Here is a 22,669-nt window from a genome sequence, read left to right as displayed (position 1 = left end):
TCTTTAGGACTAATCCCCTGAAACAACTTTTTTTTGAGGCATCAGGAAAACAAACAGGTTTGTTCATTTTCCATAAAACCCCAAAATTTCCTCCCCCGCTCTCAGTGCCCCACCACCTCCCTCCATCAGCCTTACAGATATTTTTTTCCCCTCTTCTTCACGTGCCGCATTTTCAGCTCAGGATGATTTATTTTTATTCTTTTTTTTTTTTTTTTTTTTCCCCCCAGCACTTTCTCTTCCTCGACAGCAGAATTTTTATCATAACCCTTTAACTGCCAAAAAAAAAAAAAAAAAAAAATTTTATTAAAAGAAATTATTAAATAAATAAATAAATAAATAAATAAATAAAACCCAGCGGAGCGTTTTTGCCCGGTCCGAGCTCCCGCGGCCGCGCGCTGCCCTCCGAGGAATGCAGAAAATCCGGAATTTGAACGCCCAGCAAGAGCACGCACCTCTCTGAATCTTAAAACCTGCTAAAATTTAAAATTTATGCAATTTATCTTTTGAAGGGGCTGCTTTTGCTCCCTTCTGGGAAAGAGATCCGCACTGATGCGTTTATTTTTTTCTGCCAGAAGAGGAAATGGTTATTTTTATTTATTTTTTTTTTGGTCCGAAAGGGTTTTTTTTGTTTTGTTTTGCATAGGCAACGTTTATTAATTGCAATAATTTTGGTCTTGCTTTGAGTTCCCTTGTGCATCACTAAGAATTTGGGCAGAGAACCCCCTGCCCGGGGGGTGCTGAGCTCCCCCCAAACCCACATGAGAAACTTTCTGCCTTCTCGCCGTTACCAAATAAACTCATTTATTCTCAGAGCTACTTATTCATGGATTTTTGGAAAGAAAAGCTCCTTCCAAATGAGAATTAGTGGGGTTTTTTGGTTGGTTGGTTGAGTTTTTTTTCCCTGAATTTGGTCCGCCCGTCCTGAGCAGCGTTGTCACAGCCCCTTGGCGCGCGGGGACAAAGCAGCCAAATTGAAATTTATTAATTTTTATTATCGATGAATTAATCAGCACAATTTTTTGCAGAATCGGGGCGGGGGGGAGGTTTATTTTTCCTCCCTCGGGGGATGCCGAGGCACCTGCCATCGGATCGTTCCTGACCAGCTGAATTATTTCACCCCCTGTAACGCGAACCCCGCGCCGGCCGTCTCGTTCCGTAGGTTGACGCCGAGGTGCCGATCCCGCCGCCGGGAGGAATCCATGAGCGCACGACCTCGGCTATGGACATCGTCCTGTCGGATTTTGTTCGCTCAACGGGAGCGGAGCCGGGACTGGCCAGAGACCTCCTGGAAGGTAAATAAACTGGGGAATCAAGTTGGTGGTTGATGAGGCGGGGGGGGACTGGTAGGGGGGGGAAAAGGGGTTGCAAGAGGGGTGGGGGCTGCTGGTGGGCGCTGGGCGCGATGCCAGGGGTGTTGACGTCGTGCCCGTGGCGGTGAAATTCTGCCCGGGTTCCTTGTTCCGCGGCCGTCGGGTACCGGGTTTCCGAGGTCGGGAAGGAGGAGGGCGCCTGGACTGGGAGAGCCCGGTCCCTGCCTGCGTCCTCGCCGCGCGCCGCCACCGGCCAAACTTCGGGATTTCTGGTTTTTTAAAGAAAAACTGGGAGAAATGGGGAACGTGGGAAAAGGAGAGGAGAAATAGGAAATAGGAGAGAAATAGGAAATAGGAGAGAATCATGAAATAAATAGGAAATAAATAAGATGAGAAATAGGAAATAGGAGGGATGAAATAAATAGGAAATAAATAAGATGAGAAATAGGAAACAGGAGAGAATCATGAAATAAATAAGAGGAGAAATAGGAAATAGGAGGGATGAAATAAATAGGAAATAAATAAGATGAGAAATAGGAAACAGGAGAGAAACATGAAATAAATAGGAAATAAATAAGATGAGAAATAGGAAATAGGAGAGATGAAATAAATAGGAAATAAATGAGAAATAGGAAATAGGAGAGATGAAATAAATAGGAAATAAATAAGAGGAGAAATAGGAAATAGGAGAGATGAAATAAATAGGAAATAAATAAGATGAGAAATAGGAAATAGAGATGAAATAAATAGGAAATAAATAAGATGAGAAATAGGAAACAGGAGAGAAACATGAAATAAATAGGAAATAAATAAGATGAGAAATAGGAAATAGGAGAGATGAAATAAATAGGAAATAAATAAGATGAGAAATAGGAAATAGGAGAGATGAAATAAATAGGAAGTAAATAAGAGGAGAAATAGGAAAGATGACAGGAGGAGAAGGAACGGCCACGGGGCCAAGGCCGCCTGTGTTTTGGAAGCCGTGCAGGGGTGATTACGTGGCCAAACCCGCGCTTTTACTGGTTTACCTTGTTCTGCTTGTGCAGGGGGGTTGATCAGGTCCACATCCATTGTGGTTTTGTCGGTGCCGGTGACCTCTCCCGGCGGAGCACCTCCCGGCTCCGGAGGCTCCTCCTGAACAGGCTCCGTTGGCTGGAGGTGCTGGAGATGCTCGGGATTGGAACACGGGCATCACCTTCGCTTTTTAATGGGCGAGGTGGCTCTCGAAAGCTTCGTGGCACCACGCTGGTGCTCTCCTTATGTTTCATAAGTGTGTGTATTTGTCCTAAAATACAGCGTAATGTTGGGTTTCTTCAAAACTCCATCATTAGTGGTCGTATTTAGTCGAAGTAGTAGTGACAGGACAGGGGGCGATGGCTTTAAACTGGAAGAGGGGAGATTTCGATGGGATCTGAGGAAGAAATTCTTCCCTCTGAGGGTGGTGAGGCACTGGCACAGGTTGCCCAGAGAAGCTGTGGCTGCCCCATCCCTGGAAGTGTTCCAGGCCAGGTTGGATGAGGCTTTGGGCAACCTGGTGTCGTGGAAGGTGTCCCTGCCCATGGCAGGGGGTTGGAACTGGGTGATCTTTGAGGTCCCTTCCAACCCAAACCATTCCATGATTCTGTGATTCCATGAAGGCTACAGGTAGTTTTATTTTTTCACCCTTTACTTACAGCGATGGGAAGGGTCAAGGAAGAAGGATACCAGGTCTTGATTTTAGGGCTGTAACTTCTGTTGCCTTTGGGTCAACGCTGGCAGAAGGACGGTGATGAAATAGCGGCGCGTGCCGTAACGCTGGAGGACAGAAACGTCGAGCAAGAAGCACCTTTGGACCTAATTAACTCATCTGTAATTATAACACCAGACCCTACTCGCTGCAGTTCTTCCCTTTTCTTGTATAATACAGGTCGGGTTTGTTGTTGCTTGAACCCAGGACCAGCTGTTGCTCCTCCAGCAGCCGCCCCGGCTGCTGCCACTGCGGATTCTCCAGCAGAAATTAATTCAAAACCCTGAAATCGTTGCTAAAATCTGCAGTTTTGGGCAGTTTTTTCACCCGTTCGCCTCCAGCTCTCCTCGAGTTCTTAGAGCCGAGCGTCGTCTCGGCGTCAGCCTGACGAGTCGTGGGTTTTGCGGCGCGTTTATGTTCTGGTTTCTGGGTTTTCTTTCTTTCACGTCAGCATTTCTAATATTATCATTTTGGAAGAAATATTTAGGCTCATGATAAAAAGCGGACGTTCCTTCCAACTCTCCGTCTCCCGCTCGGCGCGTGGAGCGGATTCATTTTGCCAGCAGTAGGTTTTCAGCTCATGTCACCGAGTCGCTGCTGTTTCTCCTGCAGCTTCGGTGGAGCTGACGACTCCAGGGGTTGAAATGAGGGAAAACACAGAGATTTTTTTTCTTTTTTGGGTCGATATCAGCAAAAGCAAGCGGATAAACCAGGTGCATGAAGCGAATTATTCAAATGCGAAGGTTGAGGGTGACGCGAGCGATTTTCAGTTTTCTGTCGGCGCTTTGAGTTCCATGTGTGCGTTGAGCGAAGTTGCAATATGGTGGTGATGGTGGGGCTGGTCAACGGTTGGGACTGGTCAACGGTTGGGGCTGGTCAATGATTAGGGCTGGTCAACGGTTGGGACTGGTCAACGGTTGGGGCTGGTCAATGATTAGGGCTGGTCAACGGTTGGGACTGGTCAACGGTTGGGGCTGGTCAATGATTAGGGCTGGTCAACGGTTGGGACTGGTCAACGGTTGGGGCTGGTCAATGATTAGGGCTGGTCAACGGTTGGGACTGGTCAACGGTTGGGGCTGGTCAATGATTAGGGCTGGTCAACGGTTGGGACTGGTCAACGGTTGGGGCTGGTCAATGATTAGGGCTGGTCAACGGTTGGGACTGGTCAACGGCGGGGCTGGTCAATGGCTGGGGCTGGTAAACAGCTGGGGCTGGTCAACAGGGAGGCTGGTCAACGGTGGGCTTCTCAACAATGGGCGTCTCAATGAAGATCTTCTCTGGCTCCAGTGGAAACCTGTCCCCTAGACCATGAAGCATCACGGCTGCAGGACTCGAGGAGAAGGGACCATAGGAATTGGGAAAATTATTGAGGTTCTTGCTCTTCCAAATCGTCCTGCATTCCAGCAACAAGAGCTGGAGCTCCAGCTGTGTCTGTGGTTGGACTTCTGGCTCGTGGTGTCCCCAAGGGACAAAAGTTTTTGCTGCTGGAGGAGGGAAACCTCCCTTTTATCTTCCGAGCACCAGCGAAACCTCCTCTGCACAGAAGTTTCCCCCAGCTCCTCTAAAAAAAATCACCGAGTCCATCAGACAGACCTTTTCCAGGTGCTTGCAGGTAACCAGGATGTCTCATGATACTGGGATTCGAGTCCTTTCGGCTGCCATCATTTCACATTGAGTTCCCAAAATTTATTCGTCTTTTTTTCTTTTTTTTTTATTTCCAATTTCCCCTTGACTCAAAAAATAAACCTTAAAATAACTTTCCGCTTGGAGTCGATCATTAAATGCTGCAAACTACATCTCCTGAAGGAATTTAAATGCTTGGGAAGTGTGGTTCCTGTAGGGAATTAGACAGAATGACTTCTTTTGTTGTCCACGAGCTGTCGTGTAAACCGGTTGACTCGCCGATTCGAGCCCCTCTGTTAACACTGTTCATAAAAATGGGTTTATGTAGATGCTGGTGGATGTGGCACAGCCTGACCTTCCACTTCGCTTTCCTAAAGGCAAAATTGTGTTGATTTTACCCCAATCCCGTGCTCTGTGCTCAGTGGATGCTGTTGTGGTGACCCTGCCCTTCTTCGTTTCATAGCCAGGATTGTTCTTCTGGCAACGTCGTGTCTCGGACTAGATAGAAGGAAGAAATTTCCTACGTTAAGGGTGGTGAAACACTGGAACAGGTTGCCTGGAGAGGTGGTAGATGCCCCATCCCTGGAAATATTCAAGGTCAGGTTGGACAAGGCTTTGAGCAACCTGATCTAGTGGAAGGTGTCCCTGTCCGTGGCAGGAGGTTGGACTAGATGGTCTTTAAAGGTCCCATCCAACCCAAACCCTTCTGTGATTTTTGTGATTCTATGAAAATTTAGGTCTCGGGGCCCTTTGTGAAGGTTTTGCAGATGTCCAGCAGCCAAGAGCAGTAGCTCCCTCTGAGCTCTGGATCCATCTGCGTGCGTGAGGTGTGACCATCCAGTAGACCTGTGCCAGGAGAGCCGACGCTCTCTGGGCGCTCCAGGGTTGGGGTCACATCTCATCCAGAACCGCGAATCCCGGCCAGAAACACAGCGCCCAGCTGGATGGGTGGTGCTGGACCCTTCTTTCTTCTAGCCCGCCGTCGCGCTTTGCGATGAACCGTGTCGTTTTAGTTTCTGACGTGGATGTTTGACTTTGATTTCTTCCTCATGGGATGGTGACCACTGTCGATATCTTCCCATCCAGGCAAGAACTGGGATCTGAGCGCAGCCCTGAGCGACTTCGAACAGCTCCGGCAAGTGCACGCCGGCAACCTCCCGCCTTCCTTCAACGAGGGACGCAACTACAAACCCCCCGAAAAAGAGGCAGCGCGGCCCGGGCGACCGCCGCTCCAACGGCAGGATGATATCGTCCAAGGTCAGCGCCCTAAAAACCCTACGGATCAATTAAACCGGAAATATTGACGCGGCGATTTGATAAACGCCGAGGTTGGCTCCTGCGCCGTTGGGTTGGGTTGGGTTGGGTTGGGTTGGGTTGGATTGGGTTGGGTTGGGTTGGGTTGGATTGGATTGGGTTGGGTTGGGTTGGAGTGGGTTTTTTTTTTGACATTTTCCTTTTTATCCTCAGAAAAACGCCTGTCCCGAGGCATTTCCCACGCCAGCTCCACCATCGTCTCCCTGGCCCGTTCCCACGTCTCCAGCAACGGCAGCAGCGAGCACCTGCTGGAGATGCCCATCTGCACCTTCCAGCTGCCCGACCTCACCGTCTACACCGAGGACTTCCGCAGCTTCATCGAGCGGGACCTCATCGAGCAGTCGATGCTGGTGGCACTGGAACAAGCTGGTGAGTGCCTTTTTTTGTTGGTTTTTCCCCCTTTTTTTCCACGCTCGCACGGTGACGTTTTTCCAGCGGCGCTGACGGGAGCGAGGCTGAGGCCGCGGAGAAGCCGGCGCGGCGCGAGGACGCGTGTCCGACGGGGGTTATTGTTATTCCATCCCTTTTTATGGCGCGGTGGGAGAGTTGGGGAAGAGTCTGCTCCGATTTTCCGTGCGGAAAATAAACCGGGGGGGTGTTGTCATCGCTCGCACCGCTCAAAAAACCCAAAAAAGTGGCATTATTTCACCCCCCCTGAGCATCCCTGTGCCAGGCACCGACCCGTCAGCCTGGCTGGGAGACTGGGAGGAAGGGAATTCCCACGTAACAGCGCTGCTGGCGGATAATCGGAAGTTTTCCGATGGATGATGCGTTTTTACGCGCTGCTGCGACGCGGGAAAACTCATCCGCCGCCTTCGTGGTTGCCTGGAGAGGAACCACCCTACGAGCGCAGCTGGATTCGCTTCCCAATGTGCTCTTTCCCTTCCGGAACGGTCACTGGGTGAACTGGGAATCAGGTTTAGCTGCTCAACGAACGGGACCTGAGAAAATGGGATCTGTGTCGCTAGGACATCTCATGGGTGGGATGGGATGGGGGCAGGAGGGCTCCGGGCAAGATTCCAGGAGCTTTTCCACCTCTCCTTTGTCTCTCTCGCCGATGCACTGTACCTGGAGAATTATTCCTTCGGGGATAATTTATATTCCGAAGGGCAAATTTTCGCCCTCTCCTGCTGGAGCGTCGCTGTAATAAATATTCTCATGTTTTGGAAATGAACACTCGATCCCGGCGATCCCGTTACCGCGGCGTCGGCGGGGTTGTTCCCGGCGTGCTGAGACGGCGTCAACCTTAAATAATTGATTTTGGGAAAAAAAAACGACGTCCTCTTGGAGAGCTTTTGGTCCTCTGAGCCGTGGGGAAAGGTCGGAATTCGGCACGTGCCGCAGCCTTCGCGGGCGCTGCGGCAGACCGAAGCGGGTTGGAGCCTTCCTCTGCGTTTGGAAGATGCCAAGTGGTTTTTCTCGTTGCACAAGCAGAGGAGTGGTTGGTGGTGCCTCACCCCAGGCTATTTGGGGAACAAAAAAAAAAGGAAAAATTCAGGAAGAACTGGAAGAAACCCTTGGGTTTGGTGGCTTTGCCGTGGCTCCGGGGTCAGGCTTTGTCCCTGAGTCAGAGATAAGGTGCCCAACGTGCCATCAAAAGTCCTCCAGTGTTCCCAGTGAGAAAACTTCTGCTTTGGACGAATATTTAATGGCCATCTGTAGGTGGAGTGGTTGAAAAGTGCTGAGCTAAGGGATCTGTGTTCACGGATCCGTGTTCTCGCGGCGCTGCGGGAAGGACAGCGGAGGAACAGCGACCACGTTCCTCCTTCTTGGGCCATGAACGTCTGGCAGCGGGCGATCAAAGCCGTTGGGTGCCGTGGTCATGCATCACGAGAGGCTTTTCAGGCCAGGGTTAGCCCGGGCACGATCCAGGGCACGTGCCTACACCGTACCCCGCTCCGTCTTACCCACCGGGCATCCGACTCGCGAATGTTTTCGTCCGTAAGTCATCGGCCGGACTGGTTCCCGTGGCAGGAGAGGTGACCTTGTGCCTGGGTCCTCCTTGGCTTCGAAGGGTGAGGAGATCCTGTCCAGGAGTTGGGTGCTGGGCTCTGCTGGCGACACTGGACCGCCGCTGCCGTGCCTTCGGCCCCTCCGCTGTCATCGAAGAGCGGGATGCTGAGCCTGCGCCGCGGAGGGAGGTGGCCGTGTTTTCCGCAGGTGTGTTCATGGAAGAGACAAGCTCTGGATTGGGAAGAAACCCGACAGATGAATTATCTCATTTGTAGAGAGGTGAAATGAGCTTGGTTCAGCGTAAGTGCTGCTTTTTTCTGGCTGCTCTCCTGTTTTGGTGACTGAGAGAAGAAGAAATGATGGTGTTTACCAAATATACACCTTTTGTGTGCAGGTTCTTGACCTCTGCTGGGACAAACAGATGTTCTGTGATGGGGTTACAGCCTCGGTGGTTAAGGGAAGAGCAATGGACATCATCTACTTGGACTTGTGCAAAGCATTTGACACTGTCCCACATGACATCCTTGTCCCTGAATCAGAGAGACACGGATTTGGTGGGCTCTCGCAGCCCAGAGAGCCAACTGTGCCCTGGGCTGCACCCAGAGCAGCGTGGGCAGCAGGTCAGGGAGGGGGTTCTGCCCCTCTGCTCTGGTCTCCTGAGACCCCACCTGGAATACTGTGTTCAGCTCTGGGGTCCCCAGCACAAGAAGGACATGGAGCTGCTGGAGCAGGTCCAGAGGAGGCCACAGGGATGATGCAAGGGCTGGAGCACCTCTGCTCTGGAGACAGGCTGGGAGAGTTGGGGCTGTTCAGCCTGGAGGAGAGAAGGCTCCGGGGAGACCTTCCAGCACCTCCCAGTGCCTAAAGGGGCTACAGGAAAGCTGGAGAGGGGCTTTGGACACGGGTGTGGAGTGCCAGGACACGGGGCGATGGCTTTGAACTGAAAGAGGGGAGATTTTGATGGGATCTAAGGAAGAAATTCTTCCCTCTGAGGGTGGTGAGGCACTGGCACAGGCTGCCCAGAGAAGCTGTGGCTGCCCCATCCCTGGCAGTGTTCCAGGCCAGGTTGGATGAGGCTTTGAGCAACCTGGTGTAGTGGAAGGTGTCCCTGCCCATGGCAGGGGGGTTGGAACTGGATGATGTTGGAGGTCCCTTCCAACCCAAACCATTCCAGAATTCTGTGAAAACTGGACCCTGTAGGAGTCACGGTGCTGGATGCAGAGGAAGCCTCTGGATGCCGGTGGGTGACTTCGGATGCGCAGAAGAGCCGTCGCCAACCTCGCCGCTGGAGCAGTGGTTGTGGGGAAGATCCCTCGTGCTCTTGAACGCGGTTCTTGCCCTTGTAGAGCTTTCGGGGTGGCCCTAACAACCACGTGCAGCCAAATATGTTGTTTTAAATCCTCATAAGGGGCCTCTTGACCCTTCACGCGACCTCCGAAGCGCCGACCGGAGACGCAACCACCCCTCACCCCTTCTCCGGCCGCTGAAAGGAGCCGTGAGTTCTCCAGGAGCGACACGAAACAGGTTGAAAAAAACCCACAAACGCCTCCAGTAGCGTCCCAGTTTCAGGAGACGCCGTTCTGCCACTCGGTTCACCCGCTGGCCCCGTGCCACGCGGCCCCGGGCTGCGTCCTGAGCGTTCCGCCGCTCCGACGGGTTCCCTTCCCCGCCCCGAGAGGAGGAATCGCCCGCCTGGCGCTGCGGGTGGCTCTGCCTCGTGCCTTTTCCTACGTTTATCGGGATTTACAAACACCTCTCGGGATTTTTAGCTCCTTCTACAGCTGCTCTTGCTGACGTCGTGCAAACAATTCCAAGAAATCTGCCCTCGTGAGACCTCACCTGGAGTACGGCATCCAGTTCTGGAGCCCCCAACGTAAGAAGGACATGGACCAGTTGGAGAGGGTCCAGAGGAGGGCCACGAAGATGATCCGAGGGCTGGAGGACCTTTCCTATGAGGACAGGCTGAGAGAGTTGGGGCTGTTCAGCCTGGAGAAGAGGAGGCTCCGGGGTGACCTTATAGCGGTCTTCCAGTACCTCAAGGGGGCCTACAAGAAAGATGGGGAGGGGCTGTTCAGGAGGGCCTGTTGTGATAGGACAAGGGGTAATGGTTTTAAAATAGAGGGAGGTAGATTCAGGTTGGATATTAGGAAAAAATTTTTTGCCATGAGAGTTGTAGAACACTGGAACAGGTTGCCCAGAGAGGTGGTGGATGCTCCATCCCTGGAGACGTTCAAGGCCAGGTTGGACGAGGCCCTGAGCAACCTGATCTAGTTGGAGATATCCCTGTTCCTTGCAGGGGGGTTGGACTAGATGACCTTTGAAGGTCCCTTCCAGCCCTGACCATTCTATGATTCTATGAAATCTTGTGTTTGAGAGCCGGGGGTCCCCGGTCAGGACCGCTCTCCGGAGCAGGGAGAGGTTAGAACCGCTGGGAAGGGGCCACTTTTCACCGAAACCAACTTCAAACTCGACTCGTCGGGAGCCTGGACGGCACCTTCCAGCCAAAAAAACCCACCAGTTGCACGGCGCCCGCTGCGGAAAAGCCACCGGCACACGTCGCAGCCGCGGCAGCGCCTGGTTCAAGGTCACGGCCGAGCGCGGCGCGGGCTGGGGGTGAAGTTCAAAGTCCTGATTTCAGCCCGACGTCGTTTCCTCGGTCAATATTTAACCTCGTGCTCGGCTGCGCCGCCTCCGTTTGGGGTTTTTTTCCCTCTCAGCTTCTATTTTTAGACCCTCCGGAATTGCTGCGAGCGCCTCGTCGGCCCCAAATCCGCTCTTTTTAAGCGTTTCCGCGGGAAAGCCGCCGCGCTCAGCAAAAGTCCCGGAAGACGGTACCTAAACTGGTGAGCAAGGAAAAAATCCATCCAGGGATGGATTAAACAGGAGCCACTCGGTTCCCAGAAGAAAGGAAAAGCAATTATGGGCTGGAAAAGTTGTCGGGCACCATTTGGGATGGGCAGTTGGTGGGTTTTGGGGGATTTTAAAAGAAGTAGGGATGGGGGGACAGGTGGAGAGGAGGGAACGCTGCTCTGGCTTCAAGTCCTGGCTGGGTTTTATTCTAATTTAATTCTAATTTATGCGATCTTCCGTTCAGCCTGGCTGATTCCGTGCATCCCTGCAGCTCCAGTCTCCCGTTTTCCTGCCGCAACTCCTTCCTCATCCTCCTCCCTTGGATGTTCCCCTGCAAATCAAGCACGTTTCCCTCCTCTCCAGCATTCCTTTGCCTTGTTTTGAAGGGAAGAGCACGTAACAGGGACCCGTTTCCACCCTCTCGGATCTTCCCGCAGGTCGCCTGAACTGGTGGGCGAACGTGGATCCCAGTTGCCAAAGGCTCCTTCCACTGGCCACCACCGGCGACGGCAACTGCCTGCTGCACGCCGCCTCCCTGGGTAAGAGCTTCGTCGCGTTCACGCGGAGCGACGGAACGAACCGCTTCGCTTCCGACCCCGGCACGGGCCGTGTTCCCGCTCCGGGGGGAGCGCTCCGGAATGTCCTTCGGGAACAGGACGAGGGTTTCCCGTCCGTTCAGAAGGGATGGAAGGAAACAGGCTCCCTTCGGCGAGTTTCCCCGGGGTTTTGAAGGAAAACGGTGAAATAACGGAGCCGCCGCTTCCCTCCTCTTGCACGTCGACGTTTCCAGAGCCGAGTTTGACACGCCGCCGCGCAAAACTCCCCCTTCAAACCTCCTTGGATCTTGGCATTTCTCTGCCTCAGTTTCCCCATTTCCCCGTTTCCCTCCCCGGCTTCGTGGCAGGACCTCAGCAGACCGACGGGGCGATGCCGGGTGCTGCTAATCCTTTGCTGTTCCTTTTTTTTTTTTATTTTTCCATCCCCTCCCCGTGCAGGTATGTGGGGGTTCCACGACCGGGATCTGATGCTCCGTAAATCCCTTTACACCCTGATGGATAAAGGTGCGGAGAGGGAAGCCCTGAAGCGCCGGTGGCGTTGGCAGCAAACGCAGCAGAACAAGGAGGTAGGACCCCATCCCTGTGCCAACGGGAATGCCGGGAGAAGGCATCCCGGGGGGTTGGGAGGTGTTTCCTATCGCGATAAAACCCCGTCGGGAGTTTTGGGCGACTCTTTGGCTTCGCCGGTGCGCGGCTGTGCCGCGTGTCGGTGCGAGCTACGGCAAAATGCTCGTTGCTGTCGGTGTCTCCGGCGATGCCGATGGGCACGGAGAGAATTCCGCTGCCGAGAAAGGAAATTTGTGAATGTACCACGGGAAAGGGCTTTTTAACGCCGTGCCAGGGGGCACCGTGGGTGCCCCCCCCACCCCATCACCACGCTGGCTTTGGCCAGGTGGAAAGTTACCAAATGCCAGCGCGGGCGTCAACTCAAGGTGGGTTTTTTTTTTGGGAACGGAGTAAACTTGTATTTCCACCCGACGCCGGAGGGTGTTGTTTACTCTCCAACTTCCCTTTTTATTTTTGGAAGGGCACAAAGATTCCTATCATGCCAGTTTGGGAAAAAAAGAGCTGATTTTCCTCTTTGAAGCAGAGCAGTTAATAAATAACCGGAGGTTTTCCTGCGATTTCGAAGTTGGGTTTATGCATCTCGTTAAACCACGCGCTCCGGAATTAGCCGTCGGCGCAGGACCCCGGGACTTTGCGGATCGTAAAAAGACTCAGAAGCGCTCGGGGTGTGGGATGCGGTGGGGTGGTCGTGGTCCTCAGCACGAGCCGAAGGGTCTTGGGGGTGGGTGGGGGACACGTGGGTGCTGCAAGGGGCCGGGAATTGCTGACGCTGGAAGCGGAGGGTGATGAGCTCCCGCTTCCCGAACGAGCTCCGGAAGGAGCAGCCTGGGGTAGTGAGCGCCGCTCCGAATTTCCCAACCCGCTCCGGGCACCATATTCTCCTCCCGCCCTTTCCTTCGCCAGCTCTGGATCGGCGACGGAAGAATTGGTGTCGGTGACCTAACCGGGAGCGGCAAAACTTAATTAATGACCTTAATTAATGACCCTAATTAATGACCTTACTGAACCAGCGGGGAGCTGGAGGTGCCGTCGGTCGTTTCTGGCGGATGCTCGAAGGTTTTCTTGGCAGCTTTGAGGATTGGGATGTTGGGTTTGGATGCTGGAGCTTCGATTACGGAGCCGGGGTGAGGAGGAGGAGGAAGAGGAAGAGGAAGAGGCTGCTGCCCTTCTCGTTGCGTTTCTCAGCTCACAGCCTTCAACACTCTTCCAGTACCTCAAGGGGGCCTACAAGAAAGATGGGGAGAGGCTGTTCAGGAGGGCCAGTTGTGATAGGACAAGGGGTAATGGTTTTAAAATAGAGGGAGGTAGATTCAGGTTGGATATTAGGAAAAAATTTTTTGCCATGAGAGTTGTAGAACACTGGAACAGGTTGCCCAGAGAGGTGGTGGATGCTCCATCCCTGGAGATGTTCAAGGCCAGGTTGGACGAGGCCCTGAGCAACCTGATCTAGTTGGAGATGTCCCTGTTCCTTGCAGGGGGGTTGGACTAGATGACCTTTGAAGGTCCCTTCCAGCCCTGACCATTCTATGATTCTATGATTCTGTGAACACGGCAGGCTTGGGCATCACTTTTTGGCACAGTCTTGTGTTTTTAAGGTGTTTCTCCCCTCCCTTGGCACAGACGTGGTTTCTGGTGCCTTTCAGCTCCGGGGTTGCGTTGGAAACGATCTGAAAAGCTTCTGCCTTTGGGAGAAAAGGCGTAATTCCCGAATCTGACACTCGGGAATTGGCATAAAGTGGGATGGTGGTACCGAAGGCGACGTGTTCTGTAGAGGGACCAGCTCCGGGATGGCTCGAAGAACGTGGCAGCAGGAGAGGGCTGTGCCCTGGGGGGGTTTCCCTGGCGGTCCTGTCCCGGTGATCCCATCCCAGTGGTCCCATCTCGCCCAGTGCGATGGCAGAATGGCCATTTTACAATCCCAATGTAAGGAAACGTGGGTAAAACGTAGATCTGCCCTGTGTCGAAATGCCAAAGCGACCCTTGAATTAGATATTTCCGGGCACCGTGGATTAGAAAGCGATTAGGAAATAATTCCTTTGAAGATTTTGATTTTTTTTTTTAATATTTTTTTTTATTATTTGCTCTTTTCCCAGTCGGGGCTCGTTTACACGGAAGAAGAGTGGCAGAAGGAGTGGAACGAGCTGATCAAGCTGGCATCCAGCGAGCCTCGCGTGCACTACGGCACCAACGGGGGCGGCTGCGGAGGGTGCGTGGAGGGGAGCGAAGGAAATAACGAATTTAGGGGTAAAACATGGATCACAGGGAAGAGTGAGGGGGATATTATGGAAGTTTTCTTGCGTTCATCACGTCGATGGCTCCGAAACGAGAGGAGTGAGCGGAAGTTGAGGATTTCCGCAGCGTTCTCCGCATTCCAGGGAGGTTTTATGGCCGCAGCCGTCCCAAACACGCCCCAATTTTGGGCACTCTGTAGATAAGAGGCTCCCAGAAGTGCCAAGCAGCGACGCGGCACCTCCGGGATCCAACCCTTGTCTTAAAACGGGGCGTTTTGGGGGCTCCACGCCCACCATCTCAAATTTGAGGTCAAAATTAACCCCTGCTCAGCCGCTCCCCCCTCCCCGTGGGTGCCCGTCGGGACCTCGTCCCGTTTTCCGAAGCGACGGTGCCAACACATGGAGGGCGAAACCCAATTCCGTACTTTTTTCCCAAAGCGTGGAGAGCTCGGAAGAGCCGGTGTACGAGAGCCTGGAGGAATTCCACGTCTTCGTCCTCGCCCACGTCCTGAAGAGGCCGATCGTGGTGGTGGCGGACACGATGCTGCGGGACTCGGGGGGGGAAGGTGAGGATCCCGCTCTCTTTTTAAAGAAATTCCAGGGAATCCGGTGCGCTCACGCCGCGCGTTCCCGCTCCGCCGCGTGCTCGCGGGATCTTTCTTGCTCAACGAAGATGGATTCTTGGAGCAGAGCACGGAATGGCTGCGGGTGATTCCCATGGACAGTCCGATCCTTCACTATTTCAAAGAGCATCCACGTGATGTTTGGGTTTTGTTTTTTTTTTTTCATGTTTTTTTTGAATTTTCAACTTTTTTCGCCCTCAAACACGTGCGTCGAGATGGGAATTTCCGTTCCCTACTTTGTCGTATTTTCCACCAGCAGACTTCCTTTCCCAGCAGAAAAGATTCATCAATTACTGTTCAAATTTAAATTGTCTTGTGGAGGAGTGAAGGAGGGTTGGTGGTTTTTTATAGAAAAGGTTCGTTTTGCAGCTGCGTTCTTCCTGGTGTGACATAAATGTCTATTTTGGGTTGTGGGTTTGGTTGGGGTTTGGTTTTTTTTTTTTGGTGTCCCTCGAGCTGGCAGATAATTACAGGTGAAACCTCGAACGAAGCGAACAGCTCGTTCCGGGGCGGTTTCGGTATAAACAGCTCTTAACTCTTTAACCTGTGACAAAAATCCAACCACCTGATTTCTTTCCAGCCTTTGCCCCTATTCCCTTTGGAGGGATCTATCTTCCCTTGGAAGTCCCAGCCAACAAATGTCACCGGTCTCCATTGGTACTGGCTTACGACCAAGCCCATTTTTCTGCCCTGGTATCCATGGAGCAGAAGGAACCCACAAAAGATCAAGGTAGGTGGTTAATGTCTAGATCTAGGAGGAAAGTTTTGATGCTGAGGGTGGTGAGACAAGCTGGAACAAGTTGCCTGGAGAGGTGGTAGATGCCTCATCCCTGGAGACCTTCAAGGTCTGGTTGGACGGGGCGTTGAGCAACCTGATCTGGTGGAAGGGGGTTGGACTAGATGGTCTTTGAAGGTCCCTTCCAACCCAAATCCTTCTGTGAAGCTACGGACGGGGCGTTGAGCAACCTGATATGGTGGAAGGTGTCCCTGCTGGTGGCAGGGGGTTGGACTAGGTGGTCTTTGAAGGTCCCTTCCAACCCAAATCCTTCTGTGAAGCTACGGGCGGGGCGTTGAGCAACCTGATCTGGTGGAAGGTGTCCCTGCCCACAGCAAAGGGGGGGTCTACGTGATCTTTGAAGGTCCCTTCCAACCCAGACCACGCCAGGATGATGCCTTGGCAGTCGCGGTGCGATTTGACGTGACACCGGTTGCCACCAGCGCCGCCGTCGGTCGCGGTGGGCGCTCCGGGCTTGGCTGCCGCCGCGGGAGGTTTGTCCCGTCGGGCGTTCCGAGCGGTTTTCCTGTCCCTCCTGCAGCCGTGATCCCCCTGACGGACTCGGAGCACAAGCTGCTCCCCGTGCACTTCGCCGTGGACCCCGGGAAGGAGTGGCAGTGGGGGAAGGACGACAGTGACAACGTCAAGCTGGCCAGGTGGGTTGTCCGCGGAGCGGAGCGGTCACAGCCGGAGGGTTGGTCGCTCTGTCCCCGGCCGGGGAATTTCTCGTGTCTGGGTGAAAGTGGGGCTGGAAAACTGCTTTTTCCCTCTTACTTCCCTCTCTTCCGACACCCCGATTCCGGTACATTTTGGGTAGAGCCGTGACATCTCAAGAGCTTCGTTCCTACAAGGGAAGGAGATGGTTGCTCCAAATCCTGGAGCTTCAGGAGGGTCAGCTGTTGAATTCACACCGAAAAAGTGTATTTTTCCATTCCTCCATCCCCACTCGAAGATAAAGCGAAGCCCTCTGGACTCTGTCCCTCTGGTTTTACTGGAAAGAATATTTTTTTTTTTTTCCAGTGGAAAGAATATTTTATTTTTTGGCAAGTGGAAATTTTTGAGAAAACACCTCTGCTCTTCCCTGCAGTTGTTTTTGCCGAGAGGAGAATCATTCTGAAAGTGGCTCCGGTTAGATCCGCGACATCTGATTTGATTTGATTTGATTTTTTTGTACAAGCGAGACGATTCATCGAGTTTGTTTTAATTTGTAGGAAATTTGATTGTCACCGTTTGGGAATCTTATTGATTCATTTGGCTTGGAATGGAAAGGTTGGGGAAAAAAAAAATACATCACCAAACCGATTGAACATAAAAGATAACAGGGAAATAAGGGTGAATAGGGAGGAGGGAATCTCGGTTATTGGATGGAATTTGACTCCCAACTTTTTTTTTTTTTTCCCTCCGGTGGAACCGCAGCGTGACGCTGTCGCTGGAGGCGAAGCTGCACCTGCTGCACGGCTACATGAGCGTCAAGTGGGTCCCGCTGCCCTGCGACACGCAGGTACCGGCGCCGCCGCCGCCGCCGCCGCGCGCTCTTCTCTCCCGGGAATTGCGGCGCCCGCTCCGGCGGCGCGGCAGCGGGCACCGCTCCCCCCGCCGGCCGTGCCTCCGGGATGGCGGAGCGCTGCCCTGAGCGGCTAAACGGCGCGGGCTCTGCTCGTGCCCGTTTTCCCTCCAGCTTTTCCCTTTTTCCCTCCAGCTTTTCCCTTTTTCCCTCCAGCTTTTTCCCCTTTTCCCTCGAGCTTTCCCTTTTTCCCTCAAGCTTTTCCTTTTTCTCTCGAGCTTTCCCTTTTTCTCTCCCGCTTTCCCTTTTTCTCTCCTGCTTTCCCTTTTTCCCTCGAGCTTTTCCTTTTCTCTCCCGCTTTCCCTTTTTCCCTCAAGCTTTTTCCTTTTTCCCTCGAGCTTTTCCTTTTTCCCTCGAGCTTTTCCTTTTCCCCTCGAGCTTTTTCCCTTTTCTCCTGAGCTTTTCCCTTTTTCCCTCGAGATTTTTCCCTTTTCCCTCGAGCTTTTTCCCTTTTTCCCTTGAGCTTTCCCTTTTTCCCTCAAGCTTTTTCCCTTTTCCCTTGAGCTTTTTCCCTTTTTCCCTCAAGCTTTTCCCTTCTTCTCTCGAGCTTTTCCCTTTTCCCTTGAGCTTTTCCTTTTTCCCTCAAGCTTTTCCTTTTTCCCTCAAGCTTTTCCTTTTTCCCTTGAGCTTTTCCTTTTCCCCTCGAGCTTTTTCCCTTTTCTCTTGAGCTTTTCCCTTTTTCCCTCGAGCTTTTTCCCTTTTCCCTCGAGCTTTTTCCCTTTTTCCCTTGAGCTTTCCCTTTTTCCCTCAAGCTTTTTCCCTTTTCCCTTGAGCTTTTTCTGTTTTTCCCTCGAGCTTTTCCCTTCTTCTCTCGAGCTTTTCCCTTTTCCCTCGAGCTTTTCCTTTTTCCCTCAAGCTTTTCCTTTTTCCCTCAAGCTTTTCCTTTTTCCCTTGAGCTTTTCCCTTTTTCCCTCGAGCTTTTTCCCTTTTCCCTCGAGCTTTTTCCCTGAAGCTTTTTCCCTTTTCCCTCGAGCTTTTCCCTTCTTCTCTCAAGCTTTTTCCCTTTTCCCTTGAGCTTTTCCCTTTTCCCTTGAGCTTTTCCCTTTTCCCTTGAGCTTTTCCCTTTTTCCCTCAAGCTTTTCCTTTTTCCCTCGAACTTTTCCTTTTCCCTTGAGCTTTTCCTTTTCCCCTTGAACTTTTTCCCTTTTTCCCTTTTCTCTTGAGCTTTTTCCCTTTTTCCCTCGAACTTTTTCCCTTGAGCTTTTTCCCTTTTTCCCCTTGAGCTTTTTCCCTTTTTCCCTCAAGCTTTTTCCCTTTTCCCCTCGACCTTTTTCCCTTTCCCTTCGGCCCAAAAACTCCGAGTCAGGGACCCCCTAGAACTTCGACCTGGCCATTTCCTCCCTGAGGACCTTCTGGAACTTTGATGCAGCTGGTTTATTCCTCCCCAGGCGCCCTTGGCCCAGCCGGAATCCCCGACAGCCTCCGCGGGCGACGATGCCCGCTCAGCCGCCGAGTCGGGCGAGTCGGACAAGGAGTCGGTGTGCAGCAGCTCGGCGAGCAACGGCGGCGGCAGGGCGGGCAAGGAGAAGGAGAAGCCCAAGAAGGAGAAGGAGAAGGAGAAGGAGAAGGAGAAGGAGAAGGAGAAGAAGCGGGCGGATTCGGTGGCCAACAAGCTCGGCAGCTTCGGCAAGACGCTGGGCAGCAAGCTGAAGAAGAACATGGGCGGCTTGATGCACGGCAAAGCGGGCAAGGGCACGGCGAGCAACGGGCAGGGGGACACTTTGGAGAAGAAGAAAAAAGGTTCCTTGAAGTCGAGGAAAGGCAGCAAAGAAGAGTCTTCCCAAGTTGATTTGGCGGCTCCGGCGGAAAAAGCGTGCCCGGGGAAAGCAGCTCCCGAAAAACCGTCGGATCCCTCCAAATACGGCCACGACGTGCGGCTGAGCCTGAGCATCCTGCGGGCTGCCATGCAGGGCGAGCGCAAGTTCATCTTCGCCGGCCACCTCAAGACCAGTAACCGGCACCAGTACCAGGAGGAGATGATCCAGCGGTACCTGCTGGATGCCGAGGAGCGCTTCCTGGCCGAGCAGAAACAAAAGGAAGCGGAAAAGAAGGCGCTGGGAGCCGCCGCCAAGAAGCCGGAGCCGGAGCCGAACGCTCCCAAGGGCGAGGAGGCGATGCCAACGCTTGGCCCCGGGTACCCTCACCCCCCGCCGGCGTACGCCGGCCACGCGCCGGATCTGCCGGCGGGGGCCAAAATAACTTTTCCCTCCGGCTATTCCGGCGTTTTCACCTTTCCCAGACCCTCGGCGGTGAGCGGCACGGAGGGGCCGCGTCCCCCCGGCTCGCAGGACGGCCGGCGGTGGGTGGCCGGGGGTCCCTGCGGTGGTCACCCCCCTTACGCCACCTTCCCCCGGCACTGCGCCCAGCGCCCCAACCCACCTCCCCACTGCCCCCCGCACCCGGGGGGCATCTCCCCCACGGACACGGGCACCCATCCCGCCTTCCCGCTGGAGTGCGACGGTTCCGGTTGCCTCCCCCCGCACAGCAACGGCTACCGGGACCCCCCGGAGCGGGACGGCTCGCCCAAGGGACCACCACCACCGGCGGCGGCGGTGGCCGGAACGCGGTGCCGCGGCGTCTCCGCCGTGGTGGCACAGACCAAATGCAAACAGCCCAACTGCGCTTTTTACGGACATCCGGAAACCGGGAATTTCTGCTCCTGCTGTTACAAGGAGGAGATGAAACGCCGGGAGCGGGAGGGGCACCGGTTCTGAGCGCGCCGGGTGCCCCCCCCCACCCCGCTCCCGCCGGGACCCTCGGAAAATGGGGAATGCAATAATAGAGAATTAATTAATTTTTTTTTTTTTTTACCCCCTCCTGCGCCTCTCGCCGTCGGCGGAAGGAGGGAGCGGGTGTTCGGCCGGAGAAATGGGATTCGATGGGGTGGGGGTGGGAGAAAATCCAAGAAAATCCACCCCCCCCCCCTCCCCGAGACCCCACGAGAAGGGAGGGAGGAGGGGCAGGGTGGAAAATAATTGGAAAATTGGAGCAGGGGGGGGTCGGAATCTTCCAAACGATCCGATAAACCAGACCAAAGCTTTAAGGGGGGGCGGGGGGGTGGGGGGCAGCACCCCCCCCCGGGTCCCTCCGGCCGCACTCCGACGTCCCAAACTGCCCGGAGCGGGGATGGAACGCGCCGGTGGTTTCCCTCGGAACATCCCAGAACTTGGATTGGATTTGATTTTTTTTTTTTTAGGAAAAAAAAAAAAACCCAAACCACTGATTTTCTTTCATTTTATGTTTCTTTTTTGCCAGTACTGGGCGAAGCGCAGTTGGAATGGGATGTTACTGGGAGGGGGGGGGGTCGGTTGGACTCATCCCACCCCACGGAACGCCTCAACTCCCGGATTTTAGGAATAATGTCACTTTTTAAACTCATTTTTTTCCTTGGGGGTGGGAGAGAGGGGGTCCATCCCAGTGCTGGACTGGTTTTCAGGTTGTTGGTTGTTTTTTTCCCCACTGGGGGGTGGGAGGACACGGCGGGGGCAAAGAGTGAAACAGGGGGGAAAAACAAAAAAAAAAAAAACAAAATTTTTAAAAAAATGGTCCCGCTGCTGCCCCTTCCCACCGCCCGGATTCGGATTCAGATTCGGCTCCGGCGCTGCGACGTTTGCACAGATGTGTTTGGTTTCTCTTTTTAATCTTTTTTTTTTTTAATTTTATTTTTTTGGGTGGGTGGGTTTTTGGTCACTGCAGCTCCAGCCCGGGCTCGTGTTCGAGCGAGCGACGTTTCACCGCGGAAAATAAAATTCTACCAATGATGTAAAGCTTTACAACATTCCCTCTTTTTTTTTTAATTTTTTTTTTTTTCTCTTTTTTTCTTTTTTTTCTTTTTTAATTTTTTTCGGTTTTACTTTTTTATTTTAAATTTTTTCATTTTTCGGGTTTTTTTTATTTTTATTTTTCCATTTTTTCGTTTTTAATTTTTCATTTTTATTTTTTATTTTGAATTTTTTATTTTTCATTTTTAAATTTTTCATTTTTATTTTTATCTTTATGTTTAATTTCTTTCATTTTTATTTTTTATTTTTAATTTTTTCTTTTTTATTTTTCCCAATTTTCATTTTTTCTATTTTTCCCAATTTTCATTTTTTCTTTTTTATTTTTCCCAATTTTCATTTTTTCTTTTTTATTTTTTCCAATTTTCATTTTTTCTTTTTTATTTTTCCCAATTTTCATTTTTTCTTTTTTATTTTTTCCAATTTTCATTTTTTCTTTTTTATTTTTCCCAATTTTCATTTTTTCTTTTTTATTTTTCCCAATTTTCATTTTTTCTTTTTTATTTTTCCCAATTTTCATTTTTTCTTTTTTATTTTTCCCAATTTTCATTTTTTCTTTTTTATTTTTTCCAATTTTATTTTTTCTTTTTTATTTTTTCCAATTTTTTTCTTTTTTATTTTTCCCATTTTTAATTTTTCTTTTTTATTTTTCCCAATTTTCTTTTTTTCTTTTTTATTTTTTCCAATTTTCATTTTTTCTCTTTTTTTTTTTGTCATTTTTTTCCCCATTGTAATTTTTTTTCATTTTAAATTTTTTTATTATTATTTTATTTTCTTTTTCAGAACTGTGCAATCCCTTCCCACACCCATCCCGCCCGGCATAAAGGGCCAAGAGACCCGGGCAGCGGAGGCGGAAGCTGGAGAATCACCAAAACCCTTATTCTCCCCAAAATCCCCCACCGCTCGCTGCGAACCTACAAATTTTTACCAATTTCCCTTTTTTTTACCTTAAACCCCCCCAAATTAAGGCTTTTTCCGGAGGAGAAGCGGCTTTTCCTGACGGATTCGGAGCTGCGTGTCGACGATCCCGAGTATCCCGGCGGGGGTTTAATTCCCATTGATTAATTTGATTTATTTTTTGATTTCTGCACTTAATTCCTGCGGTTTCTACAGTTCGTTTTTCCCAGTTTCTGCCGTTAATTTTCCCATTTTCTCCAGTTAACTTTCCCAGTTTCTGCCGTTCGTTTTAGCCATTTCTGCCGTTAATTTTCCCAAAATCGGAGCTTTATTTGGATTTCGGGAAACCCGCCGGCCTGGGGCTGGGACCGTTCCTGGGTTTGGGTTTGCTTTGGCGTTTGGATTTTATTTTTTTTAAATCCAAATAGAAATTTCGAAAAAAAAAAATCAATTTTAACTGCATGAAAAAAAATTTTCAAAGAATTTTGGGGGTTTTTGCCCACGAAGGGCAGAGTCGTGGCCGTCCCCGGTCGCGCCGAACCGGCCGCGTTTCTTCCCAACCACGGAGGATTTTTATTTTTTTTGTTTCCTTTTCCACAAAACTGATTATATTTCATTTTCTTTGGGAATTTTGGACGGGACCATAAAATACCGGTGATGTTGATGGCCCGGTGGCCTCTCCCACCCCCATTTCCCAACCGCCACACGCCGAACCCGGCGCCCGTCGGCTCTTTTCGGCGCGGAGGAATTCGATATTTTCCCGACATCGATTAAATTTTGATTTTCGAAACCGGGGAGGGGAAGCGCCTCGTGCTCCGAAGCACTTTTTGGGGACAAAAAGCCCCAAACCTGCCCCCAGGAGGGTTGGTTTTTTTTTTTTTCCAGGGATGGGATGGGAGG

General features: G+C 51.8%; 1 protein-coding gene across 1 annotated transcript in view; it reads left to right on the top strand.

Annotated features, from left to right (window-relative positions):
• Positions 1–19,807, top strand: part of OTUD7B (OTU deubiquitinase 7B) — a 29,956-nt gene extending 10,149 nt beyond the window's left edge. Inside the window, exons 2-12 of the mRNA XM_086628212.1 lie at positions 1,160–1,292; positions 5,746–5,916; positions 6,127–6,342; positions 11,214–11,315; positions 11,772–11,899; positions 13,994–14,106; positions 14,570–14,697; positions 15,335–15,484; positions 16,071–16,185; positions 16,946–17,030; positions 18,482–19,807. Coding sequence (XP_086484338.1) covers positions 1,220–1,292; positions 5,746–5,916; positions 6,127–6,342; positions 11,214–11,315; positions 11,772–11,899; positions 13,994–14,106; positions 14,570–14,697; positions 15,335–15,484; positions 16,071–16,185; positions 16,946–17,030; positions 18,482–19,807 — 2,607 coding nt within the window. The 5' untranslated portion in view covers positions 1,160–1,219. The remainder of the gene's footprint in view (positions 1–1,159; positions 1,293–5,745; positions 5,917–6,126; positions 6,343–11,213; positions 11,316–11,771; positions 11,900–13,993; positions 14,107–14,569; positions 14,698–15,334; positions 15,485–16,070; positions 16,186–16,945; positions 17,031–18,481) is intronic.
• Positions 19,808–22,669: the final 2,862 nt, after the last annotated feature.

The sequence above is a fragment of the Tauraco erythrolophus genome, chromosome 30, assembly GCF_009769465.1.
Source record: "Tauraco erythrolophus isolate bTauEry1 chromosome 30, bTauEry1.pri, whole genome shotgun sequence".
NCBI classification, from domain to species: domain Eukaryota; kingdom Metazoa; phylum Chordata; class Aves; order Musophagiformes; family Musophagidae; genus Tauraco; species Tauraco erythrolophus.
The sequence above is the reverse complement of the archived record's forward strand: the minus strand, read 5'-3'. Positions and strand labels throughout refer to the sequence as shown.